Source organism: Prionailurus viverrinus, chromosome E2 (assembly GCF_022837055.1).
Source record: "Prionailurus viverrinus isolate Anna chromosome E2, UM_Priviv_1.0, whole genome shotgun sequence".
Classification (NCBI taxonomy): domain Eukaryota; kingdom Metazoa; phylum Chordata; class Mammalia; order Carnivora; family Felidae; genus Prionailurus; species Prionailurus viverrinus.
The window spans coordinates 12,097,876-12,115,627 of NC_062575.1; the positions used below are offsets into that span (position 1 = coordinate 12,097,876).

The window sequence follows — 17,752 nt, forward strand, 5'->3', positions numbered from 1 at the left end:
TGCTCTACCTTTAAGATCTGAAACTGTAAACTTAACTTGTCTGACAGCACCTTCCTGTTCTTCCCCGTGTATTTCTTATTGTGAACTTAAACTCCAAATTGTTCTATTTTCCTTTTTTTATGTTTATATATTTATTTATTTGAGAGAAAGAGAGAGAGAATTTATGGGGGAGGGGCAGAGAGAGAGAGGGAATGAGACAAATACTCCGAAGCAGGCTCTGTTTTGATTAGCGCAGAGCCCGAGGCGGGGCTCCAACCCACGAAGGGTGAGATCATGACCTGAGCTGACTGTCAGTTGCCCAACCAACTGAGCCACCCAGGCGCCCCTGTTCTCTCTATTTTCAAACTCAAGTTCATCCCATATGAGTTCTTGGGTGATGGACCTAACGAAAATCTGTGTGTGTAACAAGCATCATCACCCTTTGTTCTACAGCCTTTTCTTTACTAGTGGCTCTCAAGACTGGCTGAAACACCCAGATGCATGGGCACCATTGGCCATGAAGGGAGGGGTTCCTTCACACTCTATACTGTGCTCTTTACTTTGGGTGGTGCTTGCTCGCCAACCCCTTGGGGATTTTGTTTTCTGTTTCTTCCAGAGTTTGGCTGATTTGTGACTTTGATGCTTATCTTCCCTTTTGTCTTTCTTTTCTAGTTAGGCAACTCAGTTCATTTTGTTGCATCTCATTCATTTATCCTTCCATAAATAAGGTTCTCATTCTTCTTAGATTAGACTTCCATATTTGCTTATCTATGTTTTTAGATTCTAAGCATCAATGAACAATCAGTTGCATACTAAACTGCTACGTGAACTATAACCGTGATGCACCAGAGAGCTGAAATGAGAGAAGCTCACTTCAGGCACTTTGTACGTGCTGTGCTATGTCATCCAATTATTGCCACGCCCTGTGAGGTTGGTACCACTGGCCCCACGTCATAGAAGAGAAAGATTCATCTATCCAAGCTCTATACCTAATCAACAAGAGCCCTGGAATTTGAACCCACATCTCTCCCTGCCTTTAAGTCTTATGCTCTTTACACCGTAATTATCTGATGGTCATTCACAAATGGGATTGAGGTTTCAGGGGGGGTAAGATGTGAGAGGAGACCAGCAAGATGGGAAGGGTTGGTGGGGGTAAATGGCCAAACGAGGACATTCTGAAATAGAGGAAGGAGAAAAAGGAGGAGAGGGTGTGAAGCCAGTCACAAGGGAAAGAAGAATCTGGTTGTATTACGTGGGTGGACAGTAAGTAGAAGAGCTGCTTAACTAGAAGCAACAAGTTCAAATGTCATCCCGAGAGTTCAGAATCTTGGGGCACCTGGTGGCTCAGTCAGTGAAGCATCCAATTCTTGGTTTCCACTCAGGTCACGATCTCACGGTTTTGCGAGTTTGAGCCCCAACTGGGGCTCTGTGCTGACTCTGCAGAGCCTGTTTGGGATTCTCTCTCTCTCTCTCTCTCTGTCCCTCCCCAGCTCCCAGCTTGCATTCTTTCCGTCTCTCTCAAAATAAATAAATGAACTTAACAAAAAAGGGTTCAAATCTTTCTGCTTGACCCATATGACATATGACATTCACATATGAAATGCATGTCTTTTAAAATTGTTGTCATGGTATTCAGACCTCTCTTAAGATAACAAACAGGGGTAAACATGCGCCAAGTAGCTTTATTGTGCAGATGTCTCAGAATCTTCCTAATTTCTAAAGAAGAATATACCTCAATATTACTCCTAGAAAACAGTGTCTTAGGGAATGGTATGAATCAGACAAGAGTCTGTTTTGGACGGACAGCAAAGAGGAAGGCCTGGAGCTTCGTTAAGTAGAAAAGCGTCATGACCGAAGTCGTGTTTCTTAAAGCTTAATTCCCTTCAAAAAGATTAAATTCTAGATTACACATTGGGTGATGAGAAGATATGAGGGATGCCTACGGGAGGCCAGATGGAAAGCGCCTGCAGTAAATTCCAGCATTGCGCCAGCACTGGGTGGTGGGGCCCAAGATACCGTCACATAATGAGATGTTCTAATGGGAAAACAAAACCAAACACAGAACTGAAGAGCAGACTGGTTATTAAAAGTAGAATAAAGGAAAGAGTTAAAAGATGGTTTTCTGATTTCCGATTTAAACTGCTGAATAAACTGTTTTCAGCAGCCTATCCTAATTTTCAATTTTACCGAGGCTAGCTGCCAACAATCCATGAAAAAAGAGTCGCACAGAATAGTCACTTTGAGAAAAGTGAGTCATATTTTCATTAACTCTCTTCCTGATAAAACAAACAGTATGTGTCACCTGCCCTTTCTAAAGGATAGACACTGAGCATTCATTGAGGATCAGAATGAAGCTCCTTTCTGTAGAGTTATCTGACTGAGGCCAGGAAGAGACTCCGAAGGCAATCGAGGTTTTGAACAAAGCTCAGAGTAAATTGACCTTGTTCTTTCTTCGGGCAAAAGCATTGCTGTGACTTCCAGACTGTGACATGTTTGCTAAGTATACAGGGGGCAGACACGCTCCGTGGCCGAATGCCACCACCACCACGGCGTGATTCAAATCCTCGGGAGCTGGTTAAGTAAAGCGACGGTGCCATGTGCACAGAGGGACAGGTGCCTCAGTTTCCTTACCTTGTTTATTGGCAAGCCGTGACTTCTTGCAGTAGTAGGTAAGCTCCTGCTCACAGTGGTCCGCAAGGTTAATTGTGGCCTGGAGCTGCTCCATGCTGGCCACATACTCGAAAAACCCAGCATATGGGTTCTCTGGGTTAGTGTTTCTGACTCTTGTTAGGTCAGAGCCATTGTGCTGTATGACGGTCCATGCAGTTTCTTGTATGCGGAAATGGGGAAGAAAGAGAGGAGACCATCACTAGTCTGCAAAAGTTAAAATAAATAAAGAAAATCAAAATCACCTTTTATCTGAGTCAAGTTTTTCTAGTCATCAAACCTCTCTGAGAGGTTTCAACACAAATGGGTTCTTAAAATATTTAAATTATAGTAAAGTGACTCTTTTCCCTGAAGTTTATATGACTGCCATGCATTTGCCATGATTTTTATTTTACGTGGCCATATAATTTAACCAGAAAATGTTTATGGTGAAAAATATTAAGAAAACTAATTATTAAAATTTGCGACACGTTTCATTTCATTGAATCCAATATTCTATTTTTTAAAGATGCATCATGATTTTACTTAAAAAAACAAAAGAAAAAGCTGCCTATTATAACTATAAAACATTGTTGATTATTGATACACCCTGAATTCAGGGATGCTACGATGTGAAAAAAGGTGTATCTGTGAATTTCTGAAATATTTTAAATTATATGATATAAGCGATGATTTTTCTACTCTTAAAAATTCCCTTTACCATTCCCTTTACCAGCAAAGAAAGGTCAGATTTTTATGGGCTATATATATCTCTCTCTTCAGACAACATTTAATTATGAGTGCCCATCCTTTTCTTTTTAAATCGAATTTTAAATATTCATTTTGGTATTGTGTGATGTGCATAGTTATGGAATACAATAGGACGTTACTTCCTTGAGCTGAACACACCTGATACAGCATCAGCAACTCAACTAAAATAAAAAATAAAATATCTTTGAGTCCTTGCTAGAGCAATCCCTATCGACACTTGAATGTCTGTAAACATTACCATCACAATGATTACCAAAATTATGAAATGAAATAAAAATCCTACAATGTTTGTAACGGAAGGTAGGCATATTGTATCTAGCCTTCAACCTTCCCAGAAATTGACTTCACATTATATTTACGGTGAGAGATGCAGGCACAAGAACAGATTAATCAAAAGTCCTCTGATTTAATAGGTAAGAAACAGATTGGAAGTTGTCAAAACTCTGCTATCTATGTGACGTTAAGTCACATAACTCTTCTGTATTACAGAGGACTATTCCAAATTGGAGGAAACAGTAGGTAGAATTTCCTCCCCTCTCTTTAGCTAATGCATTCACATGGATCGACAACCAAAACAAGATAAGAGATTTCACTCCCATGCCTCACCAGGTCACCAGAGTTTTGAATAGAAAGGTCTGTCTGCTAAATAAGACGGGAGGCAGCTTTGACAGTCTTATTGCCTTCTATGTGTGAGTGCATCACTATTTTTCCTGGAAACAATAGCCGTTACTTTTATTTCTGCTTTGCATTTCTCCTCACCATTCAGCTTTATCAGTAAATTAATTTCCTTAAAGAGGACATGATATAAAAGCTAAGGAAATTAATTATGGATGGCCAGACTGTGACATAGTATAGAGACCGTCAGGATATTTGAGTTGCAGATCTGGAAGAGATGTGCCCTTAAGAAAGTCAGGTAAAATCTGAGCCTCCATTTCCAAATTTAGAAAATAAACTGGCAGAATATAGGACAATATCATAGGTCTGAAATTCTATGATTTTAGCCAACCCAACCTTCGCTATTAGAGGTTTGTGATTATTGGAGCGCTTGGGTGGTTCAGTCGGTTAAGCGTCTGACTCTTGGTCCGGCACAAGTCAGGACCTCACGGTTTGTGGGATCGAGCCCCGCCTCGGCCTGCTTGGGATTTTCTCTCTCCCTCTCTCCCTGCCCCTCCTTCGCTCGCATGTGCTCACTCGCACTCTCAAAAGAAATACATAAATACATACTCTTTAAGAAAAAAAACTTCATGATCATTAATCAGGCAAATCCACTAACCTAGCCTCCACTGGAGTCTGCTTTAATTGTTCAGCAAACAATAAAATTTCCTTGTAATGAATCAATGGACAGCATGAGGAAGCTCGACTCTGGCTGGGTAGCTGCCAAAGGAACAGGACAATATGCCTGCTTTTGCCTCTTTGCCTTTTGGTTCACTCCGAGAGGGGCTTCCCTAGAGTTTAGCATCCACTGGGTCACAGTAAACACATGATTCTAAAGGTCTTTTAAGGGGTAAGAAATCCAAGGCTGTGGTGCACGACATCCCTTGAAGGACCGTGCCTAGAAATGTTTCCTTTTGAAATTCTAAAATTTCAGTGTTACGGTAGTTTCTTTAAATGATTTCATTTTTAAAAAATATTTATTCATTTTGAGGGGGGCCGGGGCAGAGAGAAGGAGAAAGAGAATCCCAAGCAGGCTCTGTACCGTCAACACAGAGCCCAGCGCAGGGCTTCAACTCATGAACCTTGAGATCACGACCAGAGCCGAAATCAAGAATCAGACGCTTAACTGACTGAGCCACTCAGGTGTTGCTGATTTCATTTTTCAATAAAAAGTGCTACAAAGCATGAAGGAAGTTAAACAGATGCTGCATGTATCAGGCAATCTCGATTTCCGGGGCGAAGCAGAGACATCACGAGGAGCAATGAGAAAATGAGTGCCCAGCAGCCATGCAAAGCCCCATGTGCTTTGCAAACAGGGGAACCTCTCACAACTATTAACCCCGAGCCTCTCTCCTGCTCTTTCCGACATGATTGCATTAGCTGATGTTTAGAAATTACAACCGTAAAGGACACAGACTTTATCATCATTTGTAACTCAGCATTTTGTGATTTATTCCATGGGGCTTTTCCACTGGCCTGGAGGCTCCCTGAGAAGAGTGATGGTTTCTGATTTGCTAACCACCATATCTGCAGCACACAGCACGGGGCTGGCACAACACGCCCAAAAGACTTTAGTTACAGAACTGAGGGAATAAACACATGAACGAATTAAAGACAAGGTACTCTCCAGACGAGAGTACAACCTTCAGGTTCTATGGTGGCCGTGAGCCTTGCCTTGCCTCTCAGCTGCTTTAGAACTTTGTAAACTGTCAACTCATAGTTTTGCAAAAGAGTAAGTCTGACACTGTGGAGGGCGTGACACATTATCCTACTTGTAAGTTAACTGGTTATCTTGCCTCCTATCTGCATTCTATCCGTTTGTCTGCATCTAGCTACCGAGATCTAGATTTACACGGGTGGAGGAAGACGGCCGCTCACAGACACAGAAGTCTTTGGATCAGGGGCCGTCTGCCCACGGAAAATCTTAGCAGCCTCTAGGCTCTACGGCCCAATGTCCCGTGGGCCAATACAGAGAGCGCCAGATGCGCCCGCCCATGCGGGGTCTGCACCCAAGAGAGGAAACCCCCAAAAGTATGAGACTTGGAGATTACGGGCGATGGCTGGCACATCTTCTCCTCCCCTCCACAGAGGGAGACGGGCCTTCTGGCTCTAGAACCCCACAGATCTCTGGGGAGAGGCGCCAGTCCACAGGTTGTTTAAATCACTTTTGGAGGGCAGGCAAATGCATCTGGGGGGGATAAGCCTTCTCAATCTCTCCAGAGAAATTCACTATCTCTAACTTCCAAGACATATGCATATGAAATTATCCTTTAACACAGGCTTCTGGATTTAATTAATTAATTAATGTGTTTAGTCTTACTTACTGGCTCAGCAAGCAAAGCATTGTTTTCCTTACAACAAGTAATGATTGCCCACAGACGAGCAAATTCCATCCGGCAGAAGTTCAAGGGACTCCCCTTTTCTACTATGGACGAAGCCAGGTCTTCCTCCGTCTGCACATTAATTTCAACATTACCGATGTGCCCCGAGGTCTGTTCTTTGGATTCTCCTTTGAACTGGTTGTAACAGCTTACCAGTTTCCTCATGAACAATGCGTTAAAATCTTTACAATGTGTTTTTGAGCTTTTATTTTTCTATCTGCCTAAGAGTCATGATTGTATTATTTTTTTTTTTTTAATTATCCTCTACCAAAGGCCAAGAGAGTTAAGTTGTTGCAGTAAGGAGACACAGGGACATGAGTAAGGAAAGACAGCTGAAACGGGCAGCAAATCTATGAAATTTAATAAATATACTAAAAAAAAAAAAGGAAAGGCAGTTTGGGTCCACCGGTGTCTTTCCCCGAAGAGATTTCTAATATATAGATTGTATGTAAAGCACCTGAGTAATTAAGAACCTGATTTATCTTAGGCTGACTGCTATTTTTTAGTGTGATAACAGTGTAAAGAAAAAACATGCTGTTTAAGCAACACTCTTGCAGAGCTCGTGTTCCTTCAGGATTAACAGCGGAGGGTGACAGATGTGATGAAAAGCTGTGAGGTCAGGTAGGAAGTGCTGTGTTCAGGAAAGCCTCGGAGATGAAAGGGAAGAGCAGCTAGTGTTCTGGGGCAAAACTGGACGTAAACAAGGCTGCATCTGAATAACGATAGTTGGTTATTAACTCTCAGAGCTATCAGGAAGGCCTGATTGTTGAAATGCCTAGAGTAAAAATAATTTTGTTGTTATAAATCTTAGGGCGCTCCAGCTTCCCAGGGGATGGTCTCAGGAGCCCCTATCTCAGAGCTTGTTTAGAGAGCAGAGGCCCAGGCCTTGGGCTTGAAAATTGAGTCAGTGAAACTAAATGTAGGAGTCTTGGTGGTGGTGCAGAGAGAAAGAATAAGGTTAAGCGACGGAATTAGCATTATCATCAAAGTTTGAAAGCCCCAGCTCAAGCACTCATCAATCGCTCCCCACTGAAACAATTGTCTTTACAATGCAATGTTTGATCATGAGAAACAACGCCTTGAACCTAGAGCTATTTCATTTTAGAAAGAGCAGTGGATTTAGGGGCTCCTGGGTGGCTCAGTGCATCTGACTTTGGCTGAGGTCATGATCTGACGGTTCACGGGTTCTAGCCCCACGTCGGGCTCTGTGCTGACAGCTGGGAGCCTGAAGCCTGCTCAGATTCTGTGGCGCTCTCTCTCTGCGCCACCCCCGCGCCCAAAAAATAAACTTAAAAAAAAAAAGAAAAGAAAAAGTGGATTTAATGTAGAAGACAAAAGCCATGTACATTTCTAAAGAGACAGCCACTGGGATTCCTATTATCCTGTCTACTTATTTTTAAATTATATTTACAGTACTCTGTTTAGAAAGAATTTTCAGTCTTTAACATAGTTTGGGAAATTATCCATTCAAAAGAAGTTTCCTTTGTAGTTTTTAGCTTGTAATGCTTCAAGGTATTTAAATCCACGTGGAATCATTTGTTTGACAATGATTCTAGACTAATAACTGGATTTTTTTTAAGTTACCCATTTGCAAGTTACTGATTCAGCATTTTGCCTTGTTTTTATAATTGTTATACTTGATTTATACAACTAGAGGATATGTTACTGGCTATAAGCAATGTGACACTGATAGAACACAGCCTTTTCTAGTGGAAAAATGTTCAGACTGGGAGAAAGGAGACAAGGTTTTAGTCCCTGATTGCTCCCTAATGATTCTTTCCCCAACCTCCCTGCTTTCCTCATTTGCAAAAACCAGATCAATAGGGAACGTTTCAAGCTGTAACATTATTTTTCACTGGGTTGTTACATTCTGGGATTGCCACTTTAGCGTGAATGTATTTCAATATTCTGGGGTTTCTGATGACACTTAGCTGATTCCTAACTGGATTATCTGTATCTGCTCTCAATGGCTTGCTTTTCAAACGGCTTTACATGTTGCGAATGTCCTCTCCAGCATCAATGCTTTCTGATCATTTTGCTGAGGCAAAATTAACCTCTGTATGTGTGCATATACATATTTCCTTCATGTCCGTCAGAGTTGTTATCGAATTAGCACGACGCTTCGTTGACTGCGATAAGGCTCGTGACTGGTAAAGTAATATGAGGAGGTAAATGTTGATTTAATAGAAAGGGAACAATTCATTCCATAAAATGAAACTCGGAATTTCCTTGTCATTTAGATCATTTAAGTGCACCTGGCCTATCAATTTTGGAATGATTGTCCATACAAAGATAATATATGTATGTATGTGAATATAATCCAATCCTCACTATTTGCAGTTCCTCATTATCTGGAAATCGCCTACTGCCTAAAATTTATTTGAACCCCCAAATCATGACTCGAGGCACTCTTGTACATCTACAGACATGTACACGCAGCAAAAAGCTTGAGTTGCCCAATCCACACGTATCCAAAAAAATTTTTTTTTAACAATGGCCTCGAAGTGTGGTGCTAAAGAGCTGTCTAGTATTTCGAGTGCAAGAAGGCTGTGTGACGTGCCTCATGAGAAAACAGGTGCTAGAATAAACCTCGTTGAAGTGTGAGTCACAGTGCTGTTGGTTGTGAGTTCAATGTCAATGAATTAACAGTATGTATTAAATAAGGTGTCTCTAATCTGAAACACAAGTCAAACAAGGTCATGTGTTGATCGGTTGATGAGAATGTTGGCTAATTCAGTGTCTGTTGTTGCCTTGCGGAACATAACGATGTTACAATCACGGATAATGAGACTTGTGTGTGTATGTGTGTGGTGTGTGTCTATGTTTCGTAAAGTTTTAAAGATTACAGATACTTATTAACCTAGAGGTATCTGATTTATAGAATCAAAACCTTCTAAGCATGTGCCTGTGGATACTTCAGGATGCATTGTGGGAACACAGGATTCACAAGGACGCAGGGATAGATTGTTGAATGTCACTCACAACCCAAGCTGTATGAACAAGAAAAATCAAAAAGTTATTTGACACTTAAATTCCTGTATTTCACGGCAAAGTCTTCCCTTCCTCTCTGTGAAGTATTTTCAAATGTATTATGTTTCAACCTCACATAATAGAACAGTCTGTTTTGTGAAGTTGGAGAAGCACAGGTCCAAAGCAGTGATTCTCAAAGCTAGGTACACAGAGGAGTCAACTGGGAAGATTTGTAAAATATTGATTCTGTTGTCACCGCAAACACGTTGTCAGAACCTGACTCAAGTGCTGCCTGGGGGTCCGTGCTGGGTCCGTCACTGAAGGGACACACATGCGGGAATCATGTGTCTTAGGGTGCTTTGGCGTGTGGGCAGTGCCCGAATGTTTGTGCCCCCCCCCATTCACATGTTGAATCATCGGGTAATTAGGTCATGAGGGTGGGGATCAGTCGTCTTGTAAAAGAGACCCCAGAGACCCTCTTCCATCACATGAGAATACCAGAAGTCTGTGGCCCAGGAGAGACCCTCAGTTGACTATGCTGGTGCCACGAGCTTGGACTTCCCAGTCTCTAAAACTGTAAGAAACGAATTTCTGTTGTTTGTAAGCTACCCAGTCTGTGGTTATTTTGCTACAGCAGCTCAAACGGACTAAGACAGGCAATGCCTTCAATGACTGTGAGAACAAATGGAAGACGCCTAGCTGTGTTACACGAAAAACCTTTGAAGATACAGTCTAATTTTCTAATTTTCCCAAATATCTGTTGCCATGGTTTCAGCACCATCCTCCAGGTTTTAGAATTACACATTAATCCAAAGGAACTTTTGCTCCCATATTCAACAGCCTTTCTCAGTATCTCCTTTGAATGTGTCACGGACATCTCAAACTCAAAATGTGTAAAATTTTGACCGAGCTGCTGGTCTTTGCCCTCAAACCTTTTCTGACCACCTCTCAAATGTCGGCAACTGGACTACTCCAGCTGCCCAAGCCAGAACGTGGTGTTATTTTGGTTTCCTTTTGTTTACTCACATCTCACACATACTTGGTGAGAAAGTCAAAACTGCCTCCACCATCCACACTGCTATGATCTACCATCATCCTCTTGCCTGGATCCTTGCACTACTTGAACTGGTTGTCCAAGCGGGTTTCCACTCCTACTACAGACATACAGAGACACATACATTATACACACGTACACATGGATCTGCATCTTATGTATAGCCATGCCTATGGAGCGTATGTGTGTATATGCATGTGTGTGTATGTGTGGACCCCTGCTCCTAGATGGGCATTTCCCAACACTGGAGCCATCATGATCCCACTGAAGGCAGTCAGAGTGCATCCATCGGTGTTCAAAGTCCCCAGTGTCTTCTCATCTCATTCAAGTAAATATCAGGGACTTTACAACATTGTTGTAAGGACCTCGTGACTTCCCCGCCTGCCCCTGCCGTACTCGACTCTCTTGCTCTCCCACTACTCCCAGATAACTTGCCACACTCCTACCACACTAGATTTGTTGCTGTTTTCTGAAAGCACCTGGGAAGATCACTGCTCTCAGCACTTAGCACTTGCTATTTCCTTTGCCTGGAAGGTTCTTGCCCCAGATAATCACTGCCTGGTTTTTAAGTAGTGAATCTTCCTCTGAAACACCTCCTACTTCAATTTAATATTTCCTTTTTCTGTTTGTTTTGCTCCAGAAAACTGTGACTTCCTGACACGGAGCTATTCAATGTGAACTTTTGGCCACGATGGAATAGGCAGCTGCTGAGCAGTTAAAATATGGCCAGTGAGGTTGGAAAACGGGACGGTTAACTTAATCTTGTTTTTATTAATTTAAATTTAAAATGTATTTCAATTCATTTAGCTTTATTAATTAGTTTTTATTAAATTTGAATCGAGGGTTGCTTGGGTGGCTCAGTCGGTTGAGTGTCCGACCTCGGCTCAGGGCATGATCTCACTGGTCGTGAGTTTGAGTCCTGTATCGGGCTCTGTGCTGACAGCTCAGAGCCTGGAGCCTGCTTCGGATTCTGTGTCTCCCTCTCTCTCTGTCCCTCCCCCACTCACACTCTAACTTCCTCTCTGTCAAAAATAAATAAACATTAAAAAAATTGAATCAAAACAGGCATTTGTTACAAGTGGCTACTACAGTAGACAACACAGTTCATCCAGACTCCATTTTTTTGGGTTTGATGATACAGAGATCAAGATTCCTTTTTATGACATTTATATACACCCCTTCCCCTCCCCCTGCTGGCTCCCAAGCACCACTGGTTGAAAGACCATATTCCCTTCACTGTATATCAATGCCTTTGGAGTAAGTCAACTATCCATATGGTTCTTTGTGTCCCTTCAAATCTGCTGATAAATCTTAGAATCTGCGTTCCAGTTTTCATCAAAGCAATTATATCAACAAATAAATACTCCACTGGAATTTTAATTAAGGTTTTCACTGAATCAATACCTACATGGGAAGAATTGAGATTTATACTATACTGAGTTTCCCAATCAATGAAATTTTTACATTTTCCCATCTAGTTAGAATTTCAATTTATCTCATGAGCATTTTATCCTTATCTATATAGAAACCATGCATATCTTTCATTAGATTTATTACCTTGTATTTGAGATTTTTTTTACGCTATTGAAAATAAAATCTAAAACTTCATTTTGCTTATTGCTGGTATACAGACATGAAATTACTTTTTACATTAACTTGATACCCAGTGATCACCCTAAAGTTTATCTGTAAATTATGGAGAATATTCTCAATATATCACCTGGCCGAGGACAGATAATGAGAACCTTAGTTCTACCTTTCCAGTACTTCAATCCTTCCTTTCTTTCTCTTGCTTTATTGCACTGGCAAGGACCTCTATCCCATACAATGGTGAACAGAGTGATAATAGCAGGCATCTTGTGTTAATGCTGGTAACACACGTAAAGATTTCAATATTTCACCATGAAGTATGAATGTGCTGGAGAGTTTTTTGTGAGTGCTCTTTAACAAAGTAAGGAAATTTCCTTCCATTGGTAATTTATTGAGTTTTCATTTTCTCCCTTTTCATAAGTGGATGTTGCATTTAATCAAACACATTTTCCATGACTATTAATACCTATTTAAATGTATGTAAGTAACAAATTCAAGAATACAAGTTATGTTTACCTACATTTAAAAAGTAAATATTTTCCAAAGCTTTCACATGTATCAATCTTCTCAGAGAAATAAAGTCTGTCCTTTTTGTTTGGAGACTTAATAAGATACTTTATTATTAGATGTTCTACCCAGATACCACATTCATTGAAAATAATAAAACATTTTAAATCATTACCATTAAACTATTTTTTAAAGATTTATGTTGAGCTCTTTTGCTGAACAATATACATTTTAATCAAGTTGCAAATTAGGCCAACTTTCTACTGGTTTCATTTTAATTTTGTGTGTTTAAAGCTTCATGCAAATTTAACTATTAAATGAAAATTGATTAACTCACCAGTCATATTGCAATATAGAAGAAAGGGTTCCAGGGGACCACTTCCATCTGAATCTATATAGTAAAACCCTGAAGTATTTCCTCTGTGCTTATAGGATTCACATGACTGCTCATAGATAGCTGTAAAAAAAAATGGACCATCATAAATGGAATAGTATAAAATGAATCTCTGAAGTTCTAATTTGGACACAAAACACTCCAAGTGCTGAAATGTAATATGTACATTACTGACCGGGAGAAAAGAGAGAACACACTTTAAAACTCATTCTTTTAAAAAAAAAAATAACTATTATAGATGAAAGTAGGTTAATATAGAGAAAGGCAGAATGAGGTTGAATTTCATGGCATTTCTTTCTGTCATTAAAGGAATATGAGATTACTGAGTCAAAATAAAAAAACATTTTTTTACATGAGGTAAAACAACAAAAGAGACGGTATGTGTTTTAAATGTTAACATACTAAGAAGTATGGACATCCCATTTTGGACATCCATTCAAATGGATCTTGTGACATCCACTTTGGAATTTCTAATTCTAGCATCACCTAACATCTGAAACACAGTAGTGTAATCTCCTTAAATAATCTGCTATTATCCAATAATTATGAAATAGAAAGGTTTTAAATAATGTTGTAACAATTCTCCTTTCTCACAAAAATTACTCACAGATAAAATCTTTAAAAAACATAATGACCGGCAAAGCTCTTCGTCAATAATTTTAAAAGTAATTTACTAAAGAAACTTTCTCTAATTCTCTGTAATGAGAATTTAAGATAATTAAAATTGGAAGCAGAAGAAATATCTATATTAAATATTCCTTCAAGTGGTCTCAATATGTTTTGATCCATAATTGGATGTTTTTTTTTTAAAGTTCATTTATTTACTTTGGGAGAGAGAAAGCATGAGTAGGAGACAGGCAGAGAGAGAGAGGGAGAGAGGATCCCAAGCAGGCTCCACACTGTCAGTGCAGAACCCAACACGGGGCCTGATCCCAGAAACCATGAGATCATGACCTGAGAAGAAATCAAGAGTTGGATGTTTAACTGACTGAGCCCCCAGGTGTCCCCATAATTGGATGTTTTTGATTATACAATTATACATTTGCCATGTACGAGGTTTGATATTAATAGCTGTATATGATACACACATCACACTGAACATTTGGTCAAATGTACTGATAATTTTCATAAAGCTTTTGATTTTATGAAATGAGAAATAAGTCATACCCTGAATGTCCTTCCTTGATCTAGTCTAAATTTTTGAAAATTATGTTAATGACTTTTTAGGCAATATGAAATAATGTAACTAATTTGCTCAATATTACTGAAATTTCAGATAATCATACAAATTTACTTCCCTATACCTCCACCTTCTGATGGTTTTATTTTGTTCCTATTATACATTACATAGACAAGAATTTAAGCATGGGTTGTTTTCTAGTCACATTTATATTTTGTGCAGTGAAACAGGCACGTAAAAATGGTTATTTTATTCACTTCTGCACACATATACATATGTTCATAAATTCTTTGAAGGCGGTTGGCAGGAGATATACATAACTTGAGAGTCAGGGTTGGTATTAGAAAGGACACATATTTGAGGTGCCTGGATGGCTCAGTTGGTTAAGTATCTGACTGTTGATTTTGGCTGAAGTAGTGATCTCACAGTTTACGGGTTCGAGCCCCATGTCAGGCTCTGCAGTGATAGTGCAGAGCCTGCTTGGGATTCTCTCTCTTCCCCGCTCTCTCTGCCCTTACCCTATTCATACTCTCTCTCTCTCAAAATAAATAAACTTTGAAAAAGAAAGGAGACATGATTCCATAATGGTAATTGGGAGTACATTTGCTTCGTGTGTATTGCTTGACTCTTTATAATATGAATGTTTATAACATATTATTTTCTAATAAAACCTTTTAAAGACTCCATCCCTGCCCCGTTCTCTATTTATGCTAACGATAGTGAAGACTTCACTACAACCAAGTTTGTCCTCCTGGCCCCATTTCTCAGAATGTTTATTGGCCAAACCCTTCAGCTCCATTTGGACCTACCTGTTCAAGAACCTAGTAAGTTAACTCTATGCTTAGAGCAAAATGTGGCCATAAACAAAAATACTTTATCAACCAGTTTTTTCCCTCAGAATGTAAATATTTAGATTCAGTCATTCATAACAATTACAAACAAAGGGTCAATTAAAACACATTGAATTAGCATTTTGTTGGGAGTTACTACAATTAGGAAGATGGCGGATGAGAAAAAGTCAACTAGACTGGCCTTCTGCTACTGGACCTAGCTCAAGTAACTTGGTCTCTAGTTACAGTGAGGCGTGGCCTTAGCAACAGTAGGCCTCCTTCATGATGCGAAGATAAGCTGATGCCTAAGAATGACCCTGGCTGCAGTGGTGCAGGCTTGAGGGTGACACCACGAGCCCCTCCCACTCACGCCCTCGTCAGCCCCGAATCAGGACCTCTGAGGGTCCCTTCCAGAACCTGCAGGGCTGGGAGCCCGGGATGCTAACTCTCCACTCCGACAGGAGTACAAAGTAGCACAAGGTGAAGAGACTGCGAATGGAGAGACTGATGACTGCATAGAACACCCTCGCCTGAAGTCAAGGCTATGGGACATCGTAGTAGGAGAGAAGCCGCTCAGCAGTGTCTGTAATAATGTGAAAAAGTGGGAGAGAAAAATGGGCGTTTAGATCTCCCAATCCTATGTGCGGAAAAAGCGGACGTCAAAATGGCATATGAGTCTTACTTACAATGCACGCAAACACTTCATCAGAAAAACTGCATGGTTTATAATATACATAGAGTATTTATTGGTTGTGCTCCCAGGCTCTGAAGCACAATTCCAAGTGTTCACATACTCAGTGTCCCTCAGTTATTGAAGGAGGCTTGGGCAAGGTGATTAGTCTCTGATATTTCATGAGTAAACTAGGGATGATAATAGTAACCTACTAATTCAGTGAATTTGGAACATCAGAATTCAATGAACTGGGACATATAAAATATTATATCAGTACCTGCATTTAGAAAACATTCAATAAAATGAACTATTATGATTAACATCGTTACCTGCCATCCTTATTCCATTATTCTCACTAATGGGGTTATGAGAATTTAAGGATTACTCATTCTGTATTATTTATTATTTATTCATTATCTATGTTTATTCACTATTTATATTTATCCTTAGCTGCCTTTTTTTTTTCGATATACATTTCTCCTTTGCCAGCTCTCCTACTCTTTTCTATCCTGTTTTATGTTACCTATTTCTATAAGCTACTTCGACAACTCTGTGCAAAGAGGTGTGGATTTAAAATAAACTAGGAATCAACTGGACGCTAAAATTCAGTCTTGCACGTTCCAATCCACGGACATACATGCGCACAGCCACAAAAAGGGAAATGGAACAAGGAAATCGGAACAGAGGCAAGAAGAAGCAAGTGTGTTCGGCTTACAGTTGTGGCAAGTAGCTCCCGTGTAGCCAGTGTTTGCACAGTTGCAGTGAAAGGTATTCCAGGACTGGGAACATTCACCGCCATGTTCACAGTAGTTGGGCAAACACCTACAAAAGGGTGCAGATACAATCACTACTTTTCATTTTGAGCTGTCATAAACTGTTGGTCATGGTCATGTGAGAGAAGAATGTCCACAGTACCAGAAAGGGTAAATTTAACATGACTAATGGTTATTCAGTCTGTCATTAAGGTGCTTTAATCACAGAACCAAACCTTAGATCAATAGCTGCATCAGATTTCAACCAATTCTCGTTGGTTGTGACTGCTTAATTTTCAACATGTCCTGCTACATCAGAGCACTTTCTTTTCCCTAAATAAACATAACACTAATTCAATATGCTGCCAGAAATACCAATAGCTTACATAAAATAACAACACTCAATCTTATTGATTTACTACACTGAATATTTAAAGAAACAAGAATAAAAAAGAGAGAAGAAAAGAAGGAAGTAAGACGGAGGGACATCTTTATTCACTTTTTGAGTAGAGTGAATACCTCTAGGAATATTGAAGTTTCATTGGACAGGCACACAAATTCATAGCAGTGTGTTGGGGTGCTCTAGGGTGCTGAATGGAACTCACAGGGGCTCCCAGGATATTTGAACTTTTCCAGAGAAATACAGGCATACTCAATATCTGCCCAAACTTGCACAATTTCCTGCTTGAGGTAGTTCAATGTCAACATTAGATCATAATACATTCCTTTCAATGATGTCCCATATTTAAGAACCTGGGTTTTCAGTAGTTGCTAAAAAACTGAAACCATGTGAAACCATGTGAAATCAGTGTTGAACAAAAATGAGGGTGGCAGTGTCTGACCTGATCCCAAGTTTTGAAAAGTTGTGCAATACTCAACAGGTAAACACGTGTAATTATGAAGTAGCTGTGTTGAATTCAAAATAAAATTAAAATATTTTTCAAATTATATATATATATATATACACATATATATATAATCTACATATATAAATTACAATATATATTATGTATGTATATTCCATTTTCAAAGGCTTACTAAATTTTAGGACATATCTATAAAGTTGTTTGGACCTAAGTTACATCTTAAATGAAGGCGTTAGTTATATCTTCTGGCTTGGAACACTATGAAAAAATTACTGAACTATATAAGGCACTGTGGCCAAAAAACTTGGGGAGCTTCTGGTATCGACCTGAAGAGCCCTGATCAGATTATGGATGCTTTTCAGTATTGATATGGAAAGATCTATTGAGACCAAAGTTTGAAATGCTCTCCATTACTCCCAAACAAAAAATTAAACTGCAAAGCCTATCAAGAATATATTCATGCTTGGGGTTTCTGCCACCTCCTTTATTAAAACTAAGGATGGGA

At 39.7% G+C, this 17,752-nt stretch overlaps 1 protein-coding gene across 7 annotated transcripts in view; it reads right to left on the bottom strand.

Annotated features, from left to right (window-relative positions):
* CNTNAP4 (contactin associated protein family member 4) overlaps positions 1–17,752 on the bottom strand; it is a 251,865-nt gene that overhangs the window by 62,797 nt on the left and 171,316 nt on the right. For all 7 annotated transcript variants that reach the window (XM_047835764.1, XM_047835767.1, XM_047835766.1 and 4 more), the window contains 3 exons: positions 16,345–16,451; positions 12,890–13,009; positions 2,611–2,808 (listed from right to left, as the gene is read on the bottom strand). In XM_047835764.1, coding sequence (XP_047691720.1) covers positions 2,611–2,808; positions 12,890–13,009; positions 16,345–16,451 — 425 coding nt within the window. The remainder of the gene's footprint in view (positions 1–2,610; positions 2,809–12,889; positions 13,010–16,344; positions 16,452–17,752) is intronic.